The sequence below is a fragment of the Eleutherodactylus coqui genome, chromosome 7 (assembly GCF_035609145.1).
Source record: "Eleutherodactylus coqui strain aEleCoq1 chromosome 7, aEleCoq1.hap1, whole genome shotgun sequence".
In the NCBI taxonomy this organism is placed as follows: Eukaryota; Metazoa; Chordata; class Amphibia; order Anura; family Eleutherodactylidae; genus Eleutherodactylus; species Eleutherodactylus coqui.
In genome coordinates this window covers 1,953,044-1,970,798 of record NC_089843.1, presented here as the reverse complement: position 1 = coordinate 1,970,798, position 17,755 = coordinate 1,953,044, and the positions used below count along the sequence as shown (strand labels likewise).

The 17,755-nt window shown below is 46.3% G+C and overlaps 1 protein-coding gene and 1 long non-coding RNA gene across 6 annotated transcripts in view; one reads left to right on the top strand and one right to left on the bottom strand.

The window, feature by feature from the left end:
- LOC136572290 (zinc finger protein 585A-like) overlaps positions 1–17,755 on the bottom strand; it is a 335,481-nt gene that overhangs the window by 264,123 nt on the left and 53,603 nt on the right. The window contains exon 12 of one of the 5 annotated variants that reach the window (XM_066572729.1): positions 6,082–6,139. The exons of the other annotated variants lie outside the window; for them this stretch is intronic. Within the exon in view, the coding sequence (XP_066428826.1) occupies positions 6,082–6,139 (58 nt within the window). The remainder of the gene's footprint in view (positions 1–6,081; positions 6,140–17,755) is intronic. 5 annotated transcript variants of the gene reach the window in all.
- On the top strand, positions 11,869–17,094 carry LOC136572303 (uncharacterized). Its single transcript, XR_010785787.1, has 2 exons — positions 11,869–14,128; positions 16,363–17,094. It is a non-coding gene; the product is annotated as an uncharacterized lncRNA (long non-coding RNA).

The following is a 17,755-nucleotide window of genomic DNA, read 5'->3' as shown; positions in this document are numbered from 1 at the left end:
AAGGGTGATACCAAGTGACAGAGTGTTGGAACTAAGCTGGAAGAAGGGGTTCTAGCACAGTGGGTCAACTTAACTATTTCGCGCTCCTGGAGAACCCTTGTAAGTAAATGCAGTGTTATTTTACTGGCAACAATTTAATGGGAAAATTTTTGTCATTCTTCCACAATAAGCCCTCCCTATTCCTCATTCCTTCTCTGTCCCGGTGAGAGTTATTGATGACGACTCCGGACATTAACACAATAGCCGTCATGGAGATAATACAGAAAATCTCATTGTCTTCTGTATTGTAGCCGGGCATCAGAAGGCATCCTGAGGCTGCAGGTCCTACAATGGAGCTCCAAACCTGCCATATTTTCCCCATTCTGAACATGAATATGGCTTCTTCTGTGTGACTTCTCTGATGTTTAACAAGACGCAATTTCTGGCAAAAACATTTGTCACATTTCGAACGGCTACTCCCCTGTGTGACTTCTGAGATGCTCAACAAGATCTGATTTATGGGTAAAGGAGCTTCCACATTCTAAGCATGAAAATAGGGTCTCCCCTGTGTGAATTCGCTGATGTCTCTCAAGATGACCTTTAAGCATAAAACGTTCCCCACATTGTGAACATAAAAATGGCTTCTCTTCTGTGTGAGATCTTAGATGTTCCACAAGAGAATCTTTGTGCATAAACCATTCCCCACAGTCCAGACATGAATACGGCTTCTCTTCTCCATGACTTTTCTTGTGTATAACAAGAGCATATTTGACGCTAAAGCATTTCCCACATTCTGAACATGAATATGGCTTCTGTTCTTCATGACTTTTCTTGTGTGTAACAAGAGCATATTTGACGCTAAAGCATTTCCCACATTCTGAACAAGAATATGGCTTCTCTCCTGTGTGATTTCTCTCATGTGCAACAAGATTTCGTTTATTTGTAAAACATTTTCCACATTGCGAGCATGAATACGGCTTCTCTCCTGTGTGAATTCTCTGATGTTTAATATGATGTGATTTATCTTTAAAACTCTTTCCACAATCTGAACAAGGATACGGCTTTTCTCCTGTATGACTTCTTTCATGTGTAACCAGATGTGATTTCTGTGTAAAACGTTTCCCACATTCTGCACATGAATATGGTTTCTCTCCTGTGTGACTTCTCTCATGTTTAATGAGAGATCGTTTATCTGTAAAACATTTCCCACATTCTGAACATGAATACGGCTTCTCTCCTGTGTGAGTTCTCTCATGTGTAACAAGATATGATTTCATTCTAAAACATTTCCCACATTCTGAACATGAATGCGGTTTCTCTCCTGTGTGAATTCTCCAATGTTTAGCTAGGTATGATTTACTGCTAAAACATTTCCCACATTCTGAACAACAATTGGCAGATAAAAGGTGATGTCCATGAGAGCTTTTCATGCAGTCTTTACCTGGAAGAAGGAACAAATATTTTACCAAACCAAATAATTAATATTTTATCATACAATCAGCAATACAATCAGGAAATCAAGACATAGAAATGCATGGTGGATTACAGGAAAGCAGTCATCAAAATCTAGCCAATGCATTAAACTTATTGCCAGGTCAGCACTCTTGTGCGGGATGATTATCGTTCAGAATCCTGCGCTCCCGTGGGATTCTAAATAATAATCCTCCCATGTAAACGCATGCAGCGACTGAACCAGAATTGTTTAGTGTACACAGTAGTCGGTCGCCTCCGAATGACTGTCTGCTTACAGTGAACGGAGACAGGAGGGAGGAGGACGCATCCCGGCCCGCTCTGCCATAATGCCGGCAATGCTCACTCCTGTGTAACAGCACTGCAGCGGGGAGCATCACTGGGACGGGTGTCGGCATCATTTGCCCCACAGCTCATCCTGTTTAAAAGGACCATCATATAAAAAGGAATAAAAGGCTATCTATGTAATACACGGCTTGTATTTGTCATAGTAGAAGTAGCACTTAAAAGCGGCTTGCCATTCTGGCTCATAGAATACGGTCCCATGATATCTGAATTACCTTATCCCAGCCCGGGCTAGATGCACTACAGCCGCAGCCTTATCCCAGTCCGGTCTAGATGCACTACAGCCGCAGCCTTATCCCAGTCCGGTCTAGATGCACTACAGCCGCAGCCTTATCCCAGTCCGGTCTAGATGCACTACAGCCGCAGCCTTATCCCAGTCCGGTCTAGATGCACTACAGCCGCAGCCTTATCCCAGTCCGGTCTAGATGCACAACAGCCACAATCTTACATTTTACGTGGTTTCTCAGCGTTCTAAGCCAAGTAGCCTCTACTGAGATAAATGCCATTAATGTCCCCCGGGCTATGATGATACACTGTGCTATTAACTTCACAGCACCAGGAGGCGCTCCACACACACTGTTCTATATCCCAGCAAGAAGCATTACAATCTGCCTCCATCCTGGGCGCACAGACATGAAACTGATCCGAACCATCATCAGCCGAGCTCTACAGGCCGCCGGCCACCTGATGCCATCAGTATCTTCAGGACACCAGCAGATCTCCATGGCCGCTCGCTGTGATCCAGGATACTAGGCCTTGACCGACAGCAGAATCTGCAGTAATCTGCTTCATGTACGCCCAATCAGCCCGTCCTGCTCTGACTTACACCCACCGGCCACTGATATGTGAAGTCCAGGCTGAGCCCCGGGCCAACTGGGGGATAAAGCCAGGACTAAATATACATTTACATATTTTGACCCAGCAGTTTTTGAATCTACGTAAAGCAGAAAGAAAAAATTACGATTTTCATGTTTTTGGCAATTGTGTCATTTTAAAAAGAGTTTTCTTTCTACAGCAGACATAGGAATGAACAGTTGCACCCCAAAATGGATCCCCGTTTGTCCCGTGTTCAGAGACATCCCCATTGTGGCCCTAATCTGCTTACAGGACACGCGGCTCGGCCTACAATGGAGGAACACCCGGTGGATTTCAGGGCACAGCTGGATATATTCCAGGCCCCATTGCCCACTTATAGAGCCATGAAGCTGCAAAAAAGGTAGAACGTCCCCCACAAGTAACACTATTTCTAAAACTAGTCCCCTTAACGAATTCATCTAGGGCTGTACTGAGGATTCTCACCCTAGAATTTTTCACAAAAATTATTATGAAGCTTGTGAAGAATAAGTGAAATTAAGATTTTCTTCATAAATGCCATCTTATGACAGCAGGATAAACTGGGGGGACGCCCCCCAAATGTTCTAGCACTAGTTCTTCCCCATTATAGCTCCAATCTACTTATAGGACACATGGCTCGGCCTGTAATGGAGGGACACCCACAGACCCAGATGTGGAATCAGCTTGTGGAGGCCGGCAGCGGATCCCAGCTGTGAGCCCGGCCGTGTACTTACATAACTGCGGACTCACACCGGCGGTCATGCGCAGGACACCTTTGTTTATACTTCCCGCGCCGTCGCTTAGCGATGACCCGGGTACCCGCAGCCTGTATATGATGTAATTGTATATGGGCTGTACGTATATCAGCAGCCATGGAGCACAATGGACTCTATGTCGCCAAAATAGAGCCCACTGCGTTCTGTTTTCTGCGAGTGGATAACATAATTCCGACCCGCTAATGTGAGCGGAGTTGTGTAATCCGTGCATCTGATTGATCTCATTACCGCGGATCAAACACACGTGGAATTTGCAAATCCTATCTCATTGTGTGAGACCGGCCTAAGGGGGATCGCTACCTTTTGACACCATTTGATAATGGCGATCATGTGACCAGGGAGCGCTCTCAGAGGCCCCCGTGACATCCACAGGCTCTCAGCTACCTTTAGTAGCCAGGAGCAGGGAGATGTTACATTTCCTGGGCAATCCTTTTGTGCATGCGGCCACCATTTTGCAAACGGGCACATGTGCAGAAGCTGGGAAAAGGTCCGCAGATCAAGATCCAGTCAGGCGAAAAATCCGGGGGCATTAAGTGAGTAATTTCATCTCCCCTCCCAGATACGATCCAAGATGAAGTTGAACTTTTTTAAAACTTTTATGCGATTGTGTGACCTGAGTCTTTACTGCTGAGACAGTAATATGCCTGTCAGTACTTGTATAGCAGTAGATTTACAATGTAATGATTGCCATCCGCAGTGCAGATAGATGTATTAATCATTGAATCAGTGACTGGTAGAGTTGGAAGGGTCATCCGGGGTCATCGGGTGCTCCGGGGTCATCGGGTCCTCCGGGGTGATTGGGTCCTCCGGGGTCATCGGGTCCTCCGGGGTCATCGGGTCCAACCCCCTGCTCAGTGCAGGATCACTAAATCATCCCAGACAGATGTCTGTCCGGCCTCTGGAGACTTCCATTGAAGGAGATCACTAAATCATCCCAGATGTCTGTCCAACCTCTGGAGACTTCCATTGAAGGAGAACTCCCCACCTCCCGTGGCAACCTGTTCCACTCATTGATCCCCTCACTGTCTAATATCTAATCTGTGTCTCCTCCCTTTCAGTTTCCTCCCAGTGCTTCTAGTCTTTCCTTGTACAGATGAGAATAGGGCTGATCCCTCTGCACTGTGACAGCCCTTCAGATATTTGTAGACGGCTATTAGGTCTCCTCTCAGCCTTCTCTTCTGCAAGTCCTATTTGTAGAGCCAATCAAATAGTAGTATAGAAAACACATGATCTTTGACTTAAGTTGATAAAGTAGTTAGACACAAGTGCATTGTGGGTATATAGTATACTAAATACAAACAAATCAATACTCACATCTGATCTGCAGGTCTCAGCAAACACTTGTGTTTAACCCCTTCATGCAGTTTAGTCAGAAGTCAGATGATTTCTGCACTGAAATTTGATTGGCTTTCCATACGGAGTTACCTGCGTATCCCTGCAGGCCGTCATCCAGCCCGACACACACAAGGCGGCCGACACTTCCCCCTACTATACAGCTTTATACATAGGCTCCGTGAACCGTATTGCTGGCATCCACCTGCCGCAGCCATGATGGCGTCTGCTAACCCTTAAACAGCAGAGGAATAGAGCTGAATGTTGTGAGGTCACCAGTAGTCCCATCAACCATCATACAGCACCGACCTCATTAACAGCAGACGGGCATTTCTGAATATGTAGTCAGAAGTGAAGCTAAAATAGACAACCGTTAACTTAGCAGAATCAGTGTAATTCTGTGTGCGCCCCCTGTGGCTTCTACCTGCGCCTTCACCCTGACCGGCGTTCCTCGAAGGAGTTTTATGACCAGGTCCTTTATTTCCGGATCACAGAGCCAGACGTCCAGTAGTCTCTCATATAGAGAACTTGGTTGGCTACCGGCCGTCCTTCAGTCATTTGATGCTGCGCCAAGCGTTCTGTCGGCTTCATATCCGGCTATTTCCCAGCCATGGAAGCGCCTCAAGTCCGGATTCATTAAACACAAGCATCACGTTGTGCGGACTGGCAAGGAGCTCCATCCAGTTCTGGAAACTTCTCACTGAGCTGATTAAACAGGAGATTCTCCATCACATTCCGGGCCTGGAACCGATCCATCATTCCTATTACTGCGTGCAGATGAGCCGGCCCTCTTACTAGGATGACACCCCAGAGCGGCCGTCAGTCCGGAGGGAGAACCTTTAGGACAACGCAGTCCTCTGGGATTCCTTCCTGCACAAACACATTGACCCAAAAGACAGCTGACTGACAGAGGTCCTGGGCAGCAGAACCCCACCAATCCACCACCGAGGATGTATTCCGTGGACAGGCTCATCAGTAGATTGCTACGGGACAAACCCTTTAATTTCTAAAACAGCTCTGCTAAAATGAAAGCTGCGCTGTGATTGGTCACTATGGACAACACAGTACTAATCTATGAGGCCCCCTGGATCTCCGTACAAAGATGACGCTATTCGCAGTACTGTATGTCCAGCCTGAAATGGCTGAGAAGAGAAAACCATCAAATCCTATTCCCAGGCTTCCAGTAAACCAGGTAATACCCACTGATCCACCTGACTGGAGGAGCAGGAGACCAGAAGGTGTCTACATGATATCCGTCGCCTCCATTGGGCGGCAGGTAGAACATTTTACATCTCAGTCTACAATTTAGGACATTATAACCAGCAGATTCACGGACGGCTCTTACCGTTCACCGCCACCATTATGGGCTCTTCCAGTCCATCCGCTCTTCCACCATAACTTTCCTACAAGGATCCCACAGGACACAAGGAGAAAGACAAAGGAAGACAAGATTATCCAGATGGAGGTCAAAAAGCCATAAACGACAAGAAGCAATCTAAAGGAGAAGGATCCCCCTAAGTGGCCACCAGGCGGGGCCAACATCCAGCCACGGATTCTACATCTGGCCAGGTTTCTGTCTTCCTACATGAAATGATCTCCGTCTATCTAGAGGTGACGACGGCTCAGTAACCCCAGATCTCAGGTCAGTCAGCGACCTCACGGCTTTTACAGTAAAGACCTTCTATCAGCGCTGCAGACTGAACCTTCTTTCCTCCAGAGCGGTCGCTCTTCTCCTTTGTGATCAGCTCACTGCACACGGTGTTCTTGTATCTATTTGTACCAATGCATCATGTCCGCCCTAAGACGACTCTGGTGGCCGCAGCGGCACATTCTAGAGGAGGCCGTACGAATATAAAGGCCGGAGATATCACTTATAGTCAGAATTACCCCCCCCCCCCTACAAATTAGGGTTATTTACCATATTTACAAAATCAAACCAGAAGAAGGATGTAAATAGCAGAACACAACTAATACAACAAGCAGTTTCTCCAAATTCACCACAAAATGCCACTTTTTCCTTCTCATTGTTGACGGCGCTCCTGGAGACCTCCCACCGCTGGGCAGGAAGCAGGACATACCTCTACCTACCTCAGCTCAGGCTTCCTGTCCAGCTGGATGGGTCTCTGCCAAGTACCATCCACATTACTGGGGTACACTGTGGGCTGCAGGGTCCCTTGGACATTGGTGGATGGGCCAATATCCTTATATACTAAGAACCTTGCATTATTTCATGTGGCTAGTATATACATTACAGTTATGTATTTGCTGATAAACAATGTATTTGAGTGCTGTTGCCTTGAGTTTCTTTTTCCACGTGCGTCTTCACCACGAATCCCTGCAGTTGTCTTCAGCATCTCTTCTGGTCAGGGATTGGAAAATCCCCACCTCCAGGAAGCACTGCCTCTGATTGGAAGAGGACCATGACAATTATCCAATCAGAGCCAGCGTTGATGAACCAATCATAGCCATTCAATGATTTCCTACTGTGAAAACTGCATCACGCCGTACAAAAAACATGTTTTCGTGCAATGCGATGCAACAGAGAGGAAGGCTCCATAGGGAAACATGGGCTACAAAACATTGCAAGTCGCTGGCATCTCTAGCAACCTGCGATGTTTTTGTCTCGAAATGACACGTTACCCAACATCACTAATGTGAAGGAACCTATAGGAAAGCATGGGCTTCACATACATGTGATTTGTAGTATTGGCAGATCATGAGAAAATTACGTGATTCTGTCGCCCATTTGAAACGGGCCTCAAGGCCAAATATCTCAGCTACTTATGTAGCTTGCTCAGCTGAAGGAGTGAATGAAGGGTAAGACCCCCGGCGAGCAGTTATCATCCTCAGCAATAGATTGTGTAGCTGACGCGTCTGCCTGATCTAGCTCAGCTAGGAGAGCCTTGTGGCTGATGCCCTGGAAGGGGAACCTTGCTTCCAAGACTTTGTGCCATTCACTGCTCAGGATGATATTAATTTGGTCCTCCCTCGGGAGACCTTCTTGAAAAAGGATTTGATAAGAAAAAGGGGTTTCCTGTTCCTTTCAAACTTGAAAGCTCCTTTAGTCTTTGCAGACAAGTCAATGAGAATAGGGACCAGAAGGGGCCAAATCAAGGGAAGTCTACATCTACAAAGAACCCTAAAGGCTTTACATTCATAACTGCAGGAGGACGCAAGGAACAAGGACTTACAGCAATGACACCAGAGAAAGTGTGGGGGGTCGTCTGCTCTCTTCAGCCTCAGCCATGGGCATTAGATGCCCTAAAATTAGGCCTTCGCCTATATAAAATCCCTTCCCCAGGACAAGTTCTTCCGAATTGTGGGGAATAGCGCTGGAGTAAGAAGTAAATCTGCTACTGAAGAAGGATATCCCAGCTCCCCTCTCAGAACAGGGGAAGGTTTTATTTGCCGTTTTTTGTGAAATAATCAAATGGCTCCTTCAGGGTGAATGCAAATTTAGAAAGATTAAACCTTTATCTCACTTACAAGAAATTCAAGATGGAGTTAATCGCCTCTACCATAAACACGCTCTCCGCAGGATGTCCCCCGGCATCCTATCATGTCCCAATACGTCCAGCGATGTCTAAGGGTAGCAGTACTCATCGTCTGCACCCAGAGCTCCCCTTTGGGATCTTTTAAGCTCCCAAAGTTTTCACCAAAATTATAGCAGAAATGACATCTTTTATCAGAAAAAAAGCCATTCTGCTGATTCCTTCTAGACAATTTTCGGTCAAACTGGATTCTAGTTATGTTGCTTATATTCTTTCTAACTGAAGATTTTTCAAAAGTCTTTGTATTTCAGTTCTAGGGGTTCTGACTTTAGGTCGTGTGGCGAGGGTTAGGGTGGAATCATGTTGCAAGGGTTAGGAGGGAATCGTGTGGCGAGGGTTAGGAGGGAATCATGTGGCTATGGCTAGGAGGGAATCGTGTGGCGAGGATTAGGAGGGAATCATGTGGCTATGGCTAGGAGGGAATCGTGTGGCGAGGATTAGGAGGGAATCGTGTGGCAAGGGTTAGGAGGGAATCGTGTGGCCATGGTTAGGAGGGAATCGTGTGGCCATGGTTAGGAGGGAATCGTGTGGCCATGGTTAGGAGGGAATCGTGTGGCAAGGGTTAGGAGGGAATCGTGTGGCTGTGATAGACATGATGATTAGTCAGCGTAAAATATCTATTGATTTGTATAAACCAAATGTATTATGCTATTGTAATGACTTCAGCCTAATGTGGAACTCTGCTGCATAAGGAAAGAGTTAAAGGTCATAGTATTACATACTGAGTGTTTTCCTAGCCCTCTCCCACCCCCCATACAGACACTGTTTAAACAATGGCTTGTCACGCACACAGAAATTCCTTCAGCTAGGACAAAGTCCAAGCTACATCAAGACTTGAGGAAGGGTGGGCAGAGAGGCGGGAGATTCTATATGATCCGACAAATGAGAATCTTATATGTTACTGATGTAATCTGTTGCACGCCCATAAAAGGGCGGTTATCATGAGTTATAATAAAAGCCTGAGCCTCTACACATTTGGGTAGAGACTCTCCCAGTTTTAGACCAGCACTTGTGTCTGATCTGGTCGATGATGTGTGCACACTATACAATTTGGAAGCTACATAATACCCCGAAGCCTGCTGGAGAAAACCATAATCCAGCTCAGTGGCGTCTCTGGGTGAGCCGAGCAGAGATTTTGATTTCTTTCATTCGGGAAAAATACAGAGATCGGCAGATAGCACGCAGAACTCAGGGGCCCGAAAATCTACACAACACGGTAAGATTGCTTTATGTAAAATCTACCGATGTGAGCTGATTTCTAACTGCTAATCTGCCTGTTTCTGATCCAGAGTGATAAATCAATGAAAGGAAAGTAATATAGTTCTTTCTACTCGGAAAAGACCACCGTTTTATCCTGCCTAAGGGGTATTATGTATGCTGGGTATATTATGTCTGAGACGGTTAAAGATTGTGTATACAAGACCAAGAGACAAATTCTGTGAGGGTTAATGTGTCAGAAGGGCGGACTTGGCTGTTTAAGTCTGAGGGAACACGCCAGAGAGAGACACTTACTCCTAGGCAACTAGTGTGAGGTTAGGAAGATTTATGATACGCGTATGCACATGTATGATTGAGCGTGTTATGTTCTCATATGTGGAAAGGTATATACGCGGGAATTATAGCCGTGGTGTGACGGCAGAAGTTTCCGGACATTGTTGAGGTTTTGGTCATTGAAAATAATCGTCAGTCTCTGTGTATAGCTAAATGTCCTGTCCAGACTGTGTGCAGGGAATGCTGTTGGGGATTACTAGTAGAGGGTGGGTTGTTGCAAAGGTAGGTGAGATATATACCTTGAGCCATTGTGGGTATTCTCCAGTAATCCTGTCTGTTCGGTATTATAGAATTAATGTGCAGTGTTTATTATTGGGGGAGGGTTGCTGATAAGAAAGTGGACTGAAGTTAAGCCACTGAAAGCATTTCCCAATTAACCCTTCTGTTCCCTTTGTCTTGTGTTTTGCAGAGTTAATGTGCATTGTGATATAGGAGGGATATAAGAGGTGGAATTTAGTAAAGGAGTTTTACTGTGTCTAGAAAGTTCAAATAGGATAGAATAAGCAGGCAGAATAGAATGAGGGATCAGTACAGGATGTTTTGGAATATGTAAAACATGTAGAAACGTCTTACAAAGAAAAGGATCAGGAAAAGTTGCAGAAAGAAATGTCGGGTTATGGACAGATAAGCAGAAAGAAAGGTGTTTTTAGATTGCTAGGAGGAGGTATAATGTAGTTAAGAGATTGAAGAGGGGAAAGCATGTAGGGGGGTATGTGTATTGCTTATGAACAATGTAATGCCTTTGTGTTGACTACAGCCCCTCCCTGTAATGGTGGCCGCACTTGCAATGTTTAAAACCCCACATAGTGTGACTCTGCAGCAAAAGTGGTGAGCCCTGCCCCCACCCTGAAGTTACTTCCCCCCATGTGCTCACTTTCAGGGTGTGTGATGTTACTTCCGGTCCCTCCCCATCCAGGACAGGACCTGGCCCCGCCCCTTCCTCCTCCAGCGGCCATCTTGCCTCACCTGGAAGTGCTGCTGCCCCTGGCCCCGCCCGGTCCTCCGGCAGCCATTTTGCCTCACCTGGGAGATCTGTAGCCCGGCCCCTTTCTGCCTCTGGCAGCCATTTTGCTGCACTTGGGAGGCCTATATTCCCCAATGCCACTGTATCCAGTGCTAACATCATGATTGTCTGAAGTAAGGTTTTGTTTGACCGGACTTTGTTACACTCCAAGATGTGGCCACTTTGGATGTGTGATAAGTTCAGGGAAACAAACCTTTGTGAAGATGCAGCTTGGGACATAGTAGATGACTAAGCTGGTTTATAGTGCATGGAAGATTGGAGTTGATGCATGGGGGGCAGAGACCAGGAATACATGACAGGGGACGCTCTCTCATGTTCCCGGGGGCTCTGTTTCCCACTGCCCGCTTCTCCAATGGATACTCAGACAGATGATGTTATGGAAGGCTCCTACAGATGGAATAATTTCCCTATAGTCACCCAGCAAACTTTTTCATGCAATTTGGTGAAGTAATTTAACTTTTTATGTGAAGAAAGAGGGATTGAATTGCCCAGAGTAGGATGTTAAGTCATCCGTATTCTTTAGTTTTTCTTTAACCCTTTCCAGTCCAATGTCGGGCCTGCCCCGACATCATCATTTTCCTCCACAGCTCCGATGTCGGGGCAGGCCCGACACTGCAGTGCAGGAGTGGATCTGCACCCGATCGTCAGGCACATCGGGTGCAGATGCACTCCTTTACTGGTCGTCATCGAGGACCCCCGAGGAGAAGGCAGAAAGGGTTTTTAACCCTTTCTGCCCACTTCTTTATACATTACATAGCGCTCAATTAGCGCTATGCAATGCATAGATTCCGGCCGGCGATCATGTGACCGCCGGTGTTACCTGACCCCCGGCGGTCACATGAACGCCAAGGCCGGGAGCCTGCACCGTGCAAGGACCTGCTTACCTGACCAGCGTCTTGTGCATTCTCCTTCTGTCTCCCGACCCGGCGATCATGTGACCGCCAGGTGTCACCTGACCCCAGCGGTCACATGATCGCCGAGCCGGGAGGCAGAAGGAGAATGCACAAGACGCCGGTCAGGTAAGCAGGTCCCTCCCTGCACCCTCCTGAACTCTGTCAGATCAGGAGGGTGCAGGGAAAATGTATTTTTTCTCACCCATTCTCCCAGCTCCAATTTATTTGGAGCTAGGGAGAATGGGTGAGAAAAAATAAATGGATTGGAAAGGGTTAAGTCTTTTGTATATTCTAGTGTCAGTCTACACTGAAGCTATAATTATATTCCGACAGGAGAGTAAAAGCTAAACGCTGGCCATACCCTCAAATACTATTACACTGGGTGACGTAAAATTTGAATTGTGTGGCGCCCCCTTGTGTTAAAAAATACTAACTGCGACCTGAAAGGAAAAAAAAAAAAAAAACATTTTTTTTTTGTAAGGAGATTTTTGCTCAGACATCGCTGCATACAATGTCACCTTGACCTACAAAGTGCTTGTTTTTGTGCCGCTTGGTTTACTAGTTTGAACGCAATGACTCTTTTTCCATTGAGTATTCCGCTTCAAAAGGGGGGAGGCATAGGTGATCTGGGCCAGAGATGATCTAGGTGTTGTAGATCAGCTATTGGGTTTGAAAAAAATAAAAATAAATGGAATAAGATAACAAGATTCCGAGCCATGTGAAATAAAACATCAGCACGATTATTTAGTACTAATTCAGTAAGAAACTGCAGGTATGCAAACAGTTATCAGAACCCCTGTTGATAATGCATATGTTGAGCTTTTTGCAGATGGTACCAGGGTGAGGACTGATGACTCCACATCGGATATGCAGTGGTCACACAACAAGATGTCCTAGAAGCAGAAGTTCTGCCTCCGCATGTCTCAGTACGAGAAGCGGAATTAAAGGCCATCACTAAGGCGTGTAGAGTGGCGAGAGGTAAGACCGGCAACCCTTTACACTGACTCCTGGTATGCATTTGGCACAGCTCATGATTACGGCCCAATATGGAAGGCCAGACAGTTTTTTTACCTTAGCAGGACAACCAATTGAGAATGGTGCAGCGGTACAGAGTCACATGGAGGCCCTGCTTCTACCTGACAAAGTTGAGAGTTCGCACCGAGTCCTACACTGGAGAGGCGAGAGACGACACCCTCGCTGACAGCATAGCAAAGGCAGCGGCCCTCAAGCCGTGGAAGAAAGAAGAAAGATACTGACAGCATGAGTCAGTGGTAAAAAACTTTGGACATTGACAAAAATTTGGACTTTGATATGCTAAAAGACTTTTACAGTTACAAGCCAGCAAGGAAGAAAAGAATAAATGGACTAATATGGGAGCAGCAGAAACAGGACAGCGTGTGGTGAACGGTCAACAGCACTTGCCCACCACAGTTCCTGTATCCCATGATGGCCCAGCTGATGGACGGAAAGACCCACCTAGTAAAGCAGTAATGACGACGACGCTTGAAAGAGGTTGGGCGACTTCTAGGTTCTCTGTAGCTGCTGCATCATTTGTCCCGTTTAGCATGATCTATGCCATAGGTGAGTCAGGGCAGAAGTAAATTTGCCACATCACACTTGCCGGGACCACTCTACCCATTTCAGGGATTGCAAATTGACTACGTTCAGCTCCCACTTGTTGGGAAGTATGAATACGTGCTTGTTGTTGTTGATGTCTTTGCAGGTTGGAGGCTGACCCTGTTACCAAGGCAAACAAGTAGGTAACCGCAAAGAAGCTCATGAACGAGGTAAACTGTGAATATGGGGTACCAGAAGTGATTCAGAGTCAGACAGAGGTATAAACTTCGCAGGTGAATGTAACATGTCATGTCTGCTCTGGGTGTATCCCAGGCCTTTTACATACTGTACCATCTTTAGAGTAGTGGAAAGGTGGAGAGACGTAGTGGCACGCTAAAAGTAAGATACTTAAAAATGACGCCACTTTGGAAAGACTGTCATCCAATAGCCTTATACAGTGTTAGATATGAACCCAGGGGGGATTATACATTGTCTCCCTACGAGATTGTTTGGGCTAGCCCCAAGGCTAGGTCGTTACTATCCTCAGTGGTTACAATTACAATCTGATGTGTTGACTGAGTATGTGATTTCCGTTGTTAAAGAACTAACCAAAGCCTATGCACAGGTGTTCTCTTCCAGACTCAGAGGCAGACACTGGGACACATATCTTGCAGCCTGGGGATTGGGTGTGCATCAAGAAGTTCCTCAGGAAGCACCCTCTTGAGCCCCGATTTGATGGCCCCTACCAGGTGCTTCTGACTACTGCCACAGCTGTGAAACTAGCCGAAAGACTTACATGGATCCATCCTTCATACTGTAAGAAAGCTTCAGATCCGGGAGACCAGTCTTAGTTGTGCCAAAGACGTTACTCTGGTTAGGGCTAGTGAGAGAGGAGGGTGGCAACTGGAATCCTTAGTCGGAAGAATATGGGGGTATGGTTACCTTCTAGTATAACTCGTCCAATGCTCAAGTAGCCGCATATTCCTTCGACTATTGTACTGTGGTCCCGTGTCTAGGCGCAAGATCCCACCGCAGGCCAGATTTAGCTCAGTCCAGCTGGTTATATGACTTATATACCCGGGGAATACAATATGTTTGCGCCACTGATAACGTCTGGGGAGAAGACTGCCGTTATTGGGGATTAGTGGGATGGAACGCAGGAACAGACTAGTCCTATAAACCGCGAAGTGCCTTAAATAAGAAAAATAAGAGCGGGAAATCCCTAATTAGTCGTATAACCCTCCTTGAGAATAATAAGGACAGCAGGTATTGGAAGGCTGAACTTAGTATGCTGCTTGGTTTTAATGCGGTTGTTACACTAACCATGGGAGATCCAAGCCCGGGGGACGGGGGAGACTTATAGCCTGGGGACATACCGGTACGGGAGGATAGATCCCTTAGGGAAGTTTAAAATAAGGGGTATGGTAGATGCAGCCGAATGGAAGCCTTCACTTAGTCCCGTGCCCATAATTAACCCCCTCCGCCGTAAGATAAAGACCTTGACGAACATGATGATCATAGCCGACCCTACTTTTTGAGGACACCTTGACAGTAGCGACTGGCTACTCTGACCAGAATCTCTGGTTGGAGTTGATGAGGTACAATGCTAACAGGAGCAACAAGTCTAACTGTTGCGTGTGCGGTAGTGCCCTACCACACTCGGGGATGGTCCCCCTAAATCTCCCTGTAGATGCTGAAGAGTGGTTTATTAGTCTCTTCACGAACATTTCCGCTAATTACACTGTCCGTGAGAAATGGAAGAAGGAATACTCTATAACTACTTAAGTGTTTTGCACCGGAGAGAGTATTACTGACTACCCTGGAAACTACACCTGCCAGGCAAATAGGCAGGGTGGAGGGAGATTTTTGGGGAACTCGCCAACGGGTATTGCTCCTCCTACAGTATGATAGGAGGGGAATAGATGCAGAATCAGGTCCAGTCCTTAGGAGACGTTTACTGGCTTTGTGGAGACATGAGGTAGAGGACCCGCCTGGAGGGTAATTGGACAGGGGAGTGTGCCTTAGTAAAGCCCTTATGCTCCTCCACATCCTGTCACACACCAACGTTTCCCTTGTTTGAAAAAGATGAAGAGCCAGTTCCGATAATGCCAACCACATACGCTACCAAAGAAAAGGAGAAATGTACTAGTACTGTGCCTGCCCCGATCTCCTAAGATGGATTGTCAGTGGAATTCCCATTTGCCTAGGGATAGTGCAGAAGACCTTAGGTTCTGGCGAGGGCACACCCTGTGGGGTGTTAACTTGTACAGATAGAGGGTATGGATGCCCGGAAATGAGCCCAGGGAATCCATGGCCTCCCTCTGAGGTAAGGTACGGATCCCCCCCCTCCTAGGAGTAGGGACTTACGGGCAGTGGGAAAACCCTGACGCAAGGGTGAGGCGACTTGGACGTGTTCACCATTAGGACTATCTCCAGGAGGGACATTGGTGTGGGTGAAGATTAGGGAGTCCCACGCCGTGCGTACCTGTTCACGCTACTAGTATTGTAACATTATGCTAGAGCGAGAAGAGAGACCCCTGGTGGTAGTTTTGATCTACACATGTACATTGACATCGTAGGATAGCCAAGGGGGGTACCTGACGAGTTTTAAAAATTAGAGACCAAGTTAAAACTAGATTCGAGTCCATTTTCCCGATCATTATGGTAAATAAACGTTGACTGGATTAATTATGTTTATTATAATTAGCAGCGGTTTATAAATTATACTAGAGACGCCTTATAGGGACTAGTCGACCAATAGGACCTACCTCGACTATGACTTTTTTTAAAAATAGAATGGCCTTAGAGACGACTTTAGCTAAAAAGGGGAGTGTCTGAAAGATGATAGGGGAGACTTGTCATACCTACATCCTAGACGACACGTGACCCGCGGGTAAAGACGCAGTTGTCATTAAGAAGCTGACCGCACTAACTAAAAAGAGTTAACTTTTGGGACCAGCACTCGCCATGGATGAGCGGGTGGTAAAGGATCCTGGCACAGACGGGCGTCGCTGTTGTATGTGAACTGATGGTTACCTTTTCTGTTCTAGTCTGCTGTGTTATCCCCTGTGTCAGAGAGACCTGTGAAACTGATGCTGGAAAAGCCGCTCCCACAATGAGTTTGCTGGATGCATCCCCAGAAGGAGTGGACAAGTCCTACACCCCCTTGAAGACCCTAAAACGAACCTTCAACGCGCTCCAGTTATAGGCGCAGAAAACTGTGAAAATTAGATAGAGAATTAGACGATAGACATTTTAAGGGGGGATTGTGATAGACATGATGATTATTTATAAAATGTCTATCGATTAATATAACCCAAATGTATTTTGCTGTTGTAATGACTCTAAGCTCTGTGGAGTCTAAAGGACACACACAATCTAATCATGGTATTTGCTAGCCAATGGATGGGTGATGTATTTGCTCTAAGTACATAGAAGTTGCTCAACCAGTTTCTAAGAGTTAAAGGGCCATAGTGTCGTGTATATCCTGTGTTTAATACTGAGTGTTTACCTAGCCCCCTTCCACTCCTCATCCTGAAGCTAGGTAAACAATGATTCATCACTACAGGGAGATGACTTCAGCTAGGACAAAAGTCCATACCACCTCAACACTTGGAAGGGGGTGGGCAGAGAGGTGGGGGATTCTATATGATCCGACAAATGAGAATCTTATATGTTACTGATGTAATCTGTTGCACGCCCATAAAAAGGGCGGTTGTCATGTGTTATAATAAAAGGCCTGAGCCTCTACACATTGTAGAGACTCTCCCGGTTTTAGACAAGCATTTGTGTCTGATTCTGGTCGACGAAGTGTGCACACAATATATAATTAGGAAAGCGACAAAATACCCCAAAAGCCTGCTGGAGAAAATCATAATCCAGATCAGTAGCTGCTGCATCATTTGTCCAGTTTAGCATGATCTATGCCATAGGTGAGTCAGGGCAGAAGTAAATTTGCCGGATCACACTTCCTGGGACCACTCTACCCATTTCAGGGATTGCAAATTGACTACGTTCAGCTCCCACTTGTTGGGAAGTATGAATACGTGCTTGTTGTTGTTGATGTCTTTGCAGGTTGGAGGCCGACCCTGTTACCAAGGCAAACAAGTAGGTAACCGCAAAGAAGCTCATGAACGAGGTAAACTGTGAATATGGGGTACCAGAAGTGATTCAGAGTCAGACAGAGGTATAAACTTCGCAGATGAATGTAACATGTCATGTCTGCTCTGGGTGTATCCCAGGCCTTTTACATACTCTACCATTTTTAGAGTAGTGGAAAGGTGGAGAGACGTAGTGGCACGCTAAAAAGTAAGATACTTAAAAATGACGCCACTTTGAAAAGACTGTCATCCAATAGCCTTATACAGTGTTAGATATGAACCCAGGGGGGGATCATACATTATCTCCCTACGAGATTGTTTGGGCTAGCCCCAAGGCTAGGTT